Raw genomic sequence first — 12,406 nt, 5'->3', positions numbered from 1 at the left:
GTCCCTGGAGTTTTGGGAGAAGAAAGCTGCATGCTTAAATTTCCTCCTAAAATCCATCTGCCTATAGCTGTATGGAGAATAGATCTGAGTGATAGAAGACAGGTTGAGGAAATCAGTGAAGGAGCTGTTTCAGAAGTAAAAAAAAAAAAAAAAATCATTAGTCCCTAACCTAAGGTTGTAGTAGTGTTCATTCATTTATTGTTACTTATTAAGAATACTATGTGATAGGCTCTGTGCCAAATCCTGGTGATAAAAAGATATAGCCATTCATGAAGGTTGCATATTTAAAAAGATAATAATTAATTACATAGGTAATTGTAAAACTTATTACTGAAATCAGTTTTTTAAAGTATTAGTAGATGATTACAAGTAATTTTATAATGAAGAACCTGACTTTGTTTGGTCCAGATAGTTTTTCTCTGGAAATGGCTGTTACGATAAAGTTGAGGAAAGCAATTATAAAAATAAGATAGGTGATAGAGAAAAAGAGAGAGGTGATGGATGGATGGATAGGAAACTGTGTATTTGTGTGTGTATACATGTGCACATTTATGTGAAAGTTGACTAGAGTTTGAAACTAGTATGTTTTTTTAAGCTTTTTAAACTGTGAAACAATGTATAGAGGAGTGTTTAAAACATATGTATGAATCTGTCATTATTTCAGATGACACAGTATTATATGTACAAAACCCTAGAGACTTCACCAAAAAACTATTAGAACTAGTTCAATAAAGTTGTAGGACACAAATCTATTGTATTTCTATACTTCTAACCAATTATCAGGACATTAAATTAAAAAAACAATCCCATTTATAATTGCATCAAAAAGAATAAAATACCTAGGAATAAATTTAACCAGGGAGGTGAAAAATCCATACATTAAAAACCACAAGACATTGTTGAAAGCAACTGAAGAAGACACAAATCAGTGGAAAGATATACCATGCTCGTGGATTGGAAGGATTTATATTGTTAAAATGCCAATCCTCCCCAAAGCCATGAACACATTCAGTGCAATTCCTATCAAAATTTTAATGACATTTTTCACAGAAACCAAACAATCCTAAAATTTGTGAAACTAAAAATACATCAAAAAGCCAAAGCAATCTTGAGAATGAAGAACAAAGTTGGAGTCATCATGCTCCCCAGTTTTAAACTATACTACGAATGCTGTAGTAATCAAAACAGCATGGTATTGGCATAAAACAGGTCAGTGGAACAAAATAGAGAGCCTAGAAATAAACCTCTGCAAACATGGCCAATTAATTTTTGACCCTGGGGCCAAGAATAAACAGTAGGAAAAGGACAATCTCTTTACTACCTGTTGATGTTAGAAAAACTGGACAGCCACATGCAAAAGAATGAAACTAGACTAGTATCTTGTACCATACACAAATTAACTCAAAATGAATTAAAGATTTGAATATAAGACCCGAAACTATAAAATTCCTGGAAGAAAACATAGGTGGTAAGGTGTTTGACATCAGTTTTGGCAATGATGTTTTGGTTCTAACTCCAAAAGCAAAGGCAGCAAAAGCAAAAATAAGTTATCTGGGACTATGTCAACTAAAGGCTCCTGCATGGCATAGGAAACCATCAATAAAATGAAAAGGTGACAAAAGATGATCAGTATCACTAGTCATCAGGGAAATGCAAATCAAAACCACAGTGAGATATAACCTCATGCCTGTTAGAATGGCTACTATGAAAAAGATAAGAAATATTGAATGTTGGCAGGGATGTAGAAAAAGGGGAATCCTTGTGTACTGCTGATAGGAATGTACTGCTGATAAATTGCCACAGCTAGTATGGAAAATATGGAGGTTTCTCACTAATTTAAAATAAAAGTACCATATGATCAAGCAATTCCACTTTTAGGTATTTATCCAAAAGAAGTGAAACATTCAGAAAGATACATGTACCCCTATGATTATTGCAGCATTATTTAAAATCGCCAAGATATGGAAAGTGTACATCAGTGGATGAATGGATAAAGGAAATGTGGTATATGTATACAATGCAGTATTACTCAGCCATAAAAAAAAGAATGAAATCATGCCATTATGAAAAAAATAGATGGACCTTGACGGCATTGTGTTAGGTAAAATAAGTCAAAGAAAGACAAATACCTATGGTCTTATTTGTGAAATCTTAAAAAAATAAATAAATAAAAAGGTAAATTCATAGATAGAATATATTGGTGGTTGCCAGAGGCTGGGAAGAGGGATAGGCAAAATGGGTCAAAAGGTACAAATTTCCAGTTATGAAATAAATAATTGTAGGGCTGTACAGACATGCCTCATTTTATTGTGCTTTTTTTTTTTTAAGATTGGGTTGGGGGCAGAGGGAGAAGCAGACTTCCCACTGAGCAAGGAGCCTGATGTGGGACTTGATCGAAGGCCTCGATCCCAGGATTCTGGGATCATGACTTGAGCTGAAGGCAGATGCTTAACTGACTGAGCCACCCAGGCGCCCCTTATTGTGCCTGTCTTTATTGCTCTTCACCGATACTGCATTTTTTACTTACTGACTTTGAGTTGGTCTGTTGGCACTACTTTTGAAACATTTACTCACTTTGTATCTCTAAGTCATGTTTTGATAATTCTTACATTATTTCAAACTTTTTCATTATTCCTGTATCTGGCATAGTGATCTCTGATGGTGATCTTTTTTTTTTTTTAAGATTTTATTTATTTGACAGAGAGACACAATGAGAGAGGGATCACAAGCAGCAGGAGTGGGAGAAGGAGAGGTAGGCTTCCTGCTGAGTAGGGAGCCCAATGCATGGCTCAGTTCCAGAACCCTGGAATCATGACCTGAGCCGAAGGTAGATGCTTAACAGCTGAGCCACCCAGGACCCCCTCTGATGCTGATCTTTGATGTTAACTATTGTAATTGTTTTGGGGTGCCATGATCCGCTCCCATATAAGACAGTGAACTTAATTGATAAATGTTGTTTGTGTTTGAGTGTCCACCGACTGGCTCTTCACCTGTCTCCCTCTCCTCCGGCTCCTGAGACACACCAATGTTGAAATTAGGCCAACTAATAACCCTACAATGGCCTCTAAGTGTTACAGTGAAAGGAAGAGTTACATATCTCTCAGTTTAAATCAAAAGCTAGAAATGATTAAGTTAGTGCAGAAGGCATATCAAAGGCCAAGATAGGACAAAAGCTAGGCCTCTTAAGTAAGACAAGTAGTGAATGCCAAGGAGAAGTTCTTGAAGGAAATTAAATCTGACACTCCAGTGAACACATGGATGAAAAGGAAGTGAGACAGACTCATTGATGATATGAAGAAAATTGTAGTGGTCTGGATAAAAGATCAGACCACCCATAAAACTCCCTTAAGCCAAAGCCTAATCCAGAGCAAGGCCCTAACTCTCTTCCCCTTTAGGCAGTGAGAGAGGTAAGGAAGGTGCAGAAGAAAGTCCCAGGCTAGCAGAGGATCCATGAGGTTTAAGGAAAGAAACCGTCTTCATAACATTAAAGTACAAGATAAAGCAGCAAGTGCTGATGTAGAAGCTGTAACAAGTTATCTAGAAGATCTAGCTAAGATAATTAATGAAGGTGCCTACACTAAGCAACAGATTTTCAGTGTAGGTGACACAGCCTTCTACTGGAAGAATAATCCATCTAGTGCTTTCATAGCTAGAGAGAAGTCAGTGCCTTGCTTCAGAGATTCAAAGGACAGTCTGACTCTCCTGTTAGAGGCTAATGTAGCTGGTGACTAAGTTAGAGCCAGTGCTGATTTACCATTCTGAAAATCCTACAGCCCTTCAGAATTGTGCTGAATTTACTCTGCCTGTACTCTAAATGGAACAGCAAAGCCTGGATGATAGCACATCTGTTTACAACCTAGTTTATTGAATATTTTAAGCCCACTGTTGAGAACTACTGCTTAGAAACAAAGATTCCTTTCAAAATATTACTGCTTGGTGACAATGCATCTGGTCACCCAAAAGCTCTGATGGAGAGATTCCATAAGATGATTTGTTTTCATGCCTCCTAACACAATATCCATTCTGCAGTTAATGGGTCAAAGAGTAATTTTGACTTTCGGGTCTCCTTATTTAAGTCATACATTTCATAAGGCTATAAATGCCATAGAGAGTGATTCCTCTGATGAATCTAGGCAAAGTAAATTGAAAACCTGGAAAGGATTCACCATTCTAAACACCATTAAGAAAGTTCATGATTCATGGGAGGAGGTCAAAACATCAACATTTACAGTGGTTTGGAAGAAGTTGATTCTAACCTCATGGATGACTTTTGAGGGGTTTCAGACTTCGGTGGAGGGAGTAACTGTAGATGTGGTGAAAAGAGCAAGAGAGCCAGAATCAGAAGTGAAGCCTGAAGGCGTGACTGAATTAATGCAATCTCATGACAAAACTTCAGTGGATGAGTTGCTTCTTGTGGATGAGCAAAGAAAGTGGTTTCTTGAGATGGAGTCTACTTATGGTGAAGATTCTGTGATGTTGAAACGACAATAAAGGATTTAGAATACTGTATAAACTTAGTTGGTAAAATAGTGGTGGGGTTTGAGAGGATTGATTTCAGTTTTGAAAGAGATTCTGTTGTGGGTGAAATGCTACCAAATAGCATCACATGCTATGGAGAAATAGGATCTGAAAGGAAGAGTTGATCTATGCAGCAAACTTCTCCGTTGTCTTATTTGAAGAAATTGTCACAGCCACCCAGCCTTGAGAAGCCACAAACCTAATCATTCAATACCAGCCAGCAATATCAAAGCAAAACGCTCTACCAGCAAAATGATTATGACTTGCTGCAAGCTCAGAAGATGGTTAGTATTTTTTAGCAGTGAAGTATTTTTAATTAAGGTATATACATTTTGTAGACATAATACTGTTGTGCACTTAATATACAGTGTAATGTAAACATAACTTTTATATGCCCCGGGGAACCAAAAAATTCACTTCACTCCCCTTGTTGAGGTAATTGCTTTATTTTGGTCACCTGGAACCAAACTTGATATATCTCTGAGGTGTGCCTATAAGGTACACATGTACCTATAAGGTACGCCTATAAGTATGGTGACCATAGTTAATAATACTCTATTACGTATTTAAAAGTTGCTAGGACAGTTGATTTTAAATGTTCATATCACAAGGAAAAAAATTTTGTAACTGTATTGTACTCAACGTTAACTAGACTTACTGTGGTGATCAGATTATAATGTATACAAATACAGAGTTGTTATGTGTACTCCTGGAATTAATATAATATATGTCAAGTATGCCTCAGGTTTAAAAAAAAAAAACACTGTGTAGTTTATTTAATAGTAAAAAAAGTTTTTGTATACTCACTACCTATGTTAAATAATGGAGTATTTTCAGTATTTCAGACCTTCCTCTTCTCTGAACTAATCATTTTTCCTTTATGTTACTTATTCCTTTGTTGGTCTTTTTTGTTTCCCTTTGTATGTTTATACCCTAAGTGACATACTTTGGATTTTGGAAAGCAGTAAATGTCAGTGTTTTCATGGTTAGGTGGAGTTTCCTGAGAGGATACTGAGACTGGTATCAGCTTCCATGAAAGCTTACAGGAGCCCATTCCAAAGAATTAGAGTGACAAGGTTCATGTTAATTTGGGGAAACAGAGGACTCCAGAATGGTGTGAAATAGACCACACTGACATCTGGGAGAAATATTGTCTAAGAGTGTGGACTGCCCGTTAACTTCTGAATCTCAGTTCCCATTGGTTCACCTCCATGTGTCAGGAGCATGTCAAAGCAAAATTCTCTTGTGGTATAAATGAGCACTGTCAGCTGATCCAGGTTGAACATGGACAGGAGAAGAACTTTAAGTACCTGATCATAGTAGGCCAGGTTAAGAGAGGAATTTGGGACATCTTCTGTATAAGTTGAAAAATCCATACTGTGGTGTTTTGGCAGAGACCGCTGTTAACAAGCCTCTTTCTTGGGTGCTTACTCAACCTGTCATGTCTGGGTCTCCTTGCCTCTCCTCTTGGTTGTCCCCTGTACTTCTTCCCTGTGTTTGATAATTTGTTTCCTTTTCGTCTCGTGTCTTCCTTTTTGGATACTGTTGATTTATTGGATCAACAATAAATCTTTTGGGATTTTGGGAAAAGGGGCAGGAGAGATCAATTTTTTGAGATCTTGCATGTTAAATAATATAAAACAAGATTTGTTGTTTCCTTTCTGCATGCTAACGAACTGTTTTGTACACCTTTCTTTGGAAGAACAGTTCTAGGGCATCATTTTGTTATGTCATTTCTCTACTTAACCTTCTTTAGTTGGTGTTAATAACGTAAGCTAAAAACCGTTATACTCAGCCTGGCCTTTCAAGACCCCTTTCCCCAACTTTTGCAGTCTCATCACAAACTGCTCTCTGTCTCCTGTGTTTTTTTTTAATCTTGCCTCCATGTCTTTGTCTCTACCACACATTTATCAGTAATGTCCTTTATTTTTAGTGTCAGATCATGGTGTGTGACACTAGGGGAGAGGTGGAGCTTGTGGAACTCTGACAGGCCCTGCCCCTCCTAGGATTCAAACTTAAAAAAAGAAACTAGGACCGTGTTTAATTAATGAATTAATTGATTGATTAGGACAAACTAATTCTTGTTCTATGTGCTCTCCGTCCTGAGCACGTCACTCCAGTTCCGTTTGTTCCAGGAATGCGCTCCTTCCCAGTGGGGCATGCAGTGACCCAGCACTTCATCACACAAGTAGAACTTCCAAATTGTACTTTTCTGTGATCTCCTCTGAGACTTAGTGCCTCGTCCTGTCATTTTATACTTAATCATTTAGTGTCCAGTGTTACTAAAGAGCAGATTTTTGAGGGAAAGGTCTGCCCTCTGCCCTTCACCCATCCATGGTCCACAGACACTGTTAATTGAATTATTTACTTTCATTTGCCTGAGGTGCTTGTAAAAGGCTTCATGTTTACTATTGATGACTTTTGGATAACGTGAGAGCACTTGAAATTCTTTTATTTTGAAAGAATGTGGATGTGGTATGAGACCTTCTTTTCTATTAATTTTAATGAGGTGTGTAGAAGTGTGATTAGAACAGTGGTTCTGAGGTTATGTGCTGTGAGTAGTTCTACAGATGGAAGGGTCCTTGTGTGCAGAGAAAAAGCCAGTGTTGCCTCTTTTATTTTATGTAGTTTTTGGTCTGCTCTTGAGGAAATTTTCTTCTTCACAGAAGTATTTTAGGTTGTTTTATGTTTCAAAACATTTGAGCCATTTTTTTAAAAACAAATTTATGTATTCTTTGATAACATTACTTTTTTCCCTTATCACTCCTGCTTTCTAGGTGAGGTTCAGTATTCTTTATTTTACAGGGAAGAAGAGTCTCTGGTAGAACAGTTTGTGTTTGAAGCTTTGGTTACATATCTGGAAAGTCTGGCCTTAGCACATGCAGATGAGAAATCTTTAGGTAGGTCTTATCTGAGCTATTTGTTTGCACACCAATTCTGTTTGTCTGACAAATCTCTAAGAGCTTTTCTACTCAGAGGTTAAGCCTCAAATAGGTCTCTCATAAAGTAGCGTTTTTTCTCCCATCTCCCATTTAGCGTGGTAAGTGTGAAGGGGAGATATTCCCCACTGGTGCCTCTTTAATGCCCACCTCCTCTGAAGGCCCACAGATTTTCCAGGGTGTGCCCTTGGTGGCCACTGAGCTTGACCCCTGGCTTGTCAGAGATCCTGTCCAGGATAGGTGGGACATTTTTATTGTGCAGCTCCAATGAAACCAGCCAGTTTCACCGATGATGTGAAATGTGAGAATGTACAATTGTACCATGTAAAGAAAGCTGGGTGCAGTAACCACTGAGATGTGCCAATGTCTCACTGATGCGAGCTTGAAACGTGGAAAATAGATCTCATTACAAGATTGTGATAAAGCTGTTTCGACCATAATTAAGAAATAATACAAAATAATAAGTCAGAAATAGACTTAAAGTAGCCAAGAGAGTAATAAATTGTTGTCTTTACAGTTACATTCTGTCCAGCAGGTATTATGAACATCCTGGAATTTCTGGGCTGAAAGTCTTCTTAGACATCTTACCCAGAGAATATAAGTGACTGATCTAGGTCACATAGCTATGTGTAGCAGAACTGTTTTCACTTATCTAGAATCTATTTTGTTTACTTTTTCAAAAGACAAGTTGAGCTTTATTATCCTTCATGGTAGCCTACAATGGGTAAAAATGCTTAAAATTTAGCTCTTGTCATCAAAGAGTTTAAAATTGCTTTATCTTGACAGCTTATATAGATGAATTTTTTCAACAAGTGAAACTTAACTCCTAAAAGTCACTGCCACATATTCAAAGCATAGAAAGAGCTTATTCTTGGTTACAGAACTCAAGTTCTCTAAGGCTCCTTTCCTAAATAACCCGGGATGTCTGTGGATGGTTTTACTAATTTACTTTGGTTCTTCTACAATAGCTGTATTATAAGCTATCATATGGCTTAACTTACATAAGAAGAAGGGGAGGTCAGGGAACTTATGCCCCTTTACTAATAGCCTTAAATTAAGATAAATAGGATGGGCCTGGTCTGTGAGTTTCGTGATGCCTGTAGAATCTCTTCCACCTCAAATCCCTTATGTGAGGCTGTACTTTGGCTAGCTGGGGGCTGGTGGAGCAGTTTCTCATTAGGTGCAGTATTGCTGTGAGTGTGTTTGTGCATGTGCACTCTACTATCCTGCAATCTTAAATGTAGGTTTTGTTTTTGTTTTGGGACAATGTACATTATTTATAAAATTTGTATTCTGAGAGATGAAACAATATTAACTCTATTGTAAAATTACCTTTTTAGTTAAAAAACTAGGTCAATAAACTTATAATGCCATTTTATTAATAGTAATCAGCTATATGTCTCCTTTTGGAAATATATTTTTATACTTGAGAACAGGTACGCTTCAACAATGTTGTGATGCCATTGATCACCTAAGGCGTATCATTGAAAAGAAGCATGTATCTTTAAACAAAGTAAAAAAGCGACGTAGGCCACGGTAGGTGATATTGCTTGCTTTTTTTTCCTTCCCCAACAAAACTAATTCTCAGTAGTAAAAGAGAATTTGAAAGGAATGTGTGGCAGCATAAAAAATTAATTTTCTAAACAAGGAAAGCATGGAAATAGGGCTTTTCTAGGACACGAAAAAACTTTGTATTTGAAAATGCTTAGTTTAAGGTATAAATTTATAACAGACATTTATTTTATCTGCACTAATTTTGAATATGAATTTGATGTGGAATTATTTGACTAGAGAATGCATGAACTATTATGGAGTAAATTTGAAATATAAAAACTGAAATATTGAAATAGTAGCATTTTGACAGTCATGGGATTACAGAATTATGAAATGAAGCTACCCAAAGCCAAGGCTGGCTTACTAACCAGTGGTTTCCAGTCTTCACTGTTAATTCCATTCTAGCAAGGTCTCATTCTCCAAAAGGATGGGGTGTGCCATGCATCAACCCCTCCAGATCTGTGCAGGATGTCTGGGGAATCTGGTTGCTGCTACTACTCTGCAGAAGCATTGGCACATATAAATTGGATATTAATATAATATTTTTTCTGTTTTTTTTTTTTTCCAAATTGCTTCCTTCAGATCCTGTTGTTAACTTTTGACCTCTCTAGATCACTAGTTCTCAAACTGAAACATGCATCTGAATTACCTGGAGGTCTTGTTAAAACACAGGTTCCTGGTTTCTGCCCCCAGAATCTTCTAGTAGGTCTGGGGTGGGGCCAAGAATTTGCACTTTTTGCCAAGTTTACAGATAATATTGATGGAGCTGGATCGGGGACCACAGTTTGAGAAACATTGCTTTAGATTTCAAATCCCCCTCTGTTTTATGGTACATTGAAAAGGAAACATGAAAATATTGGTTCTGTTGATTTAAGAAATGTTTTTTAACTTTTCCCTCAAGATAAAAAAAAAAAAATGAAGGTAAGCAGCATTTAGGACCTACTAGTGATGATAATATACTAAAAGTAAATTGAATGCCTTTTGATGAAGTTTCTACATGTATTAGTTTGACAAATTTGAATTTATGGTTTCTAGATTCTTGGGTCAGCCAAATGCTAAATGTTGGGCATTTATTAAATACAATGTGTTATCTCTATTTAGAGGATTTCCACCTGCAGCATCATTGTGTTTACTGGATGTGGTCCAATGGCTGTTAGCCCACTGTGGGAGGCCCCAAACAGAATGTCGACATAAATCTATAGAACTCTTTTATAAATTTGTTCCTTTATTGCCAGGTATTGTGATATTTATGTCCTATAAATTATGGGTTTTGCTTTTACTAGTAGTAAAAGAGATGTGTATTTATTTAAAGTGTAACTTTATTGAGATGAATGTAACAAATAATATGTTCCTAATAAAAAAACAAGATATTCAATAATCATTATAGATCAGTTGTATGACAAAGGATAAACTATGGGGTGTACATTTCTCGAAGATTTATAGAAGGCAAGAATAAAATTCTATTTTAATGTCAAACAATACAGAGGAAGCAAATTTAGGATTTTTCAGTATTTTTTTTTTGTTTTACTACCTTTTTGCTTTTTTATCTCATTTAAAGGAAATGAAGAAGGGTTGGATAACCAGTGCAGTTGTTAACATGATATTCAGTAAATAGTTAGTAAAATAATGCAGTTGTTTTATTTCACCATGTGATTAATAAGAAATCGCTAAACTGCTAAATCTGAATAATTTCAGATTTTTGTGATATTAAAGGAAATCAATGAACCTATTCTCTTTAGTAACTATTGCACTAAGCAATTACACTATTCTTATTCTTATTCATTACACTATTCTTAGAGACTTGAAATAATTACTGAAAATTTTAGTATAGGAATAAATGTTCTATATTCTCCACTAAGTCCAGACCAAGATTTGGTAGTGTAGGTGTGGGGAAACTTGCCTCAGGACAGACTGAGGCCCTGTCTTCCCCCTGTGGAATGCACGTTGCAAGAGTCCAGAACCAAGATGGTGCTATGGTGTCTGGATAAGAAAGGTTATGGTACACTACAGAACATGAGGAAGAGCCATTTCTTTTTAGAAAATAGGGTGGAGTACCACTTTGGGGCTTTTTTCTCATAGAAGAAGAGGTAATAATTATTTGGTATAGTTCTAAAACTTAGAAGATTCTATATTGTGTTATGTTATGGAATGTGTTACGATGTTATATGCTATAGATTTATATAGCATATATTGCAATTGTATTAGAAATATTTATCTATATTTGTCTACTATGATTTTATATATATATTGGTATTGTGTATTTGGATTTTTAATGTAGAGTATTATGTAAAAAACACCACTAGTATTTTATATTTGCTTATTGCTTTTAGTTAATAAAGTTAGTCTTACACGTTGTCATTCTTACAACATGCTTATAAAGTCCATGAAGGTTGGATAGGGTGGAAGCATGCGGCATGTTTTCCTTATTGTTAAATGAAACTGGCCCAGATATTATATGGGTGGAACTGCTAGTTGGCAGACGTTACCTCCCTCCCAGTTGGATCTCTGACTCTCCTGCAGCACATGCAATTTCTAGTGATGTCAGGTTGACTGACCCAGACATTTCTATTGTTCTTCTCAGTTGCCTACAATAGAGACCTCGAATATTTTCAATGAGATAAGTAGAGCTCTGCTTCTCAGAATTTCTGTTACACAAAGGATGCCAAGTAGTAGGTGCACCTAGCCCTGCTGCCAAAATATACTTTGTATAAAAGGAATGAACATTTCTTCACTATGCTCCTCTCTGCCCTCCAATGTTGCATCCACCTTTCTCTCTGCTATCTTTTCCGCCAGTGGTTTCTTTTTTTTTTCCTAGGATTTTTATTTTAATTCCAGTTAGTTAACATAGAGTGTCATATTAGTTTCAGGTATCCAATATACTAATGCAATACTTCTGTATATTATCTTCTGGTCATCATGTCAAGTACACTCCTAATCCCCACCACCAGTTTAACTGATCCTTCCAACCCCACTCCTGTCTGGTAACCATCAGTTTGTTCTTCATAGTTAAGAGTCTGTTCCTTAGTTTGCCTCTTTTTGCCCCCATATGTTTGTTTGTTTTGTTGTTGTTTAAGATTTTATTTATTTGAGAGAGAGCATAAGCAGGGTAGAGGTAGAGGTTGAAGCAGACCCCACTGAGCAGGGAGCCCAACGGACTCAATCCTAGGACCCAAGGATCTTGATCTGAGCTAAAGGCAAACATTTAAACGGATGGAGCTACCTAGGCTCCTCTGTTTTTTTGTTTGTTTCTTAAATTCCACCTATAAGTGAAATTATATGGTGTTTGTCTTTTTCTGACTTACTTGCCTAGCATAATACTCTCTAGCTCTATCTATGTAATTGTAAATGGCAAGATTTCACTCTTTTTTATGTCTGAGTAATATTTATACCATATC

The 12,406-nt window shown here is 36.5% G+C and overlaps 1 protein-coding gene across 1 annotated transcript in view; it reads left to right on the top strand.

The window, feature by feature from the left end:
• Positions 1-12,406, top strand: part of PRKDC (protein kinase, DNA-activated, catalytic subunit) — a 242,091-nt gene that overhangs the window by 60,571 nt on the left and 169,114 nt on the right. Inside the window, exons 28-30 of the mRNA XM_059394562.1 lie at positions 7,324-7,418; positions 8,894-8,993; positions 10,113-10,246. Coding sequence (XP_059250545.1) covers positions 7,324-7,418; positions 8,894-8,993; positions 10,113-10,246 — 329 coding nt within the window. The remainder of the gene's footprint in view (positions 1-7,323; positions 7,419-8,893; positions 8,994-10,112; positions 10,247-12,406) is intronic.

The sequence above is a fragment of the Mustela nigripes genome, chromosome 3 (genome assembly GCF_022355385.1).
Source record: "Mustela nigripes isolate SB6536 chromosome 3, MUSNIG.SB6536, whole genome shotgun sequence".
NCBI lineage: Eukaryota > Metazoa > Chordata > Mammalia > Carnivora > Mustelidae > Mustela > Mustela nigripes.
Note: the sequence above shows the minus strand (reverse complement) of the source record. Positions and strands in the feature narration are given on the sequence as shown.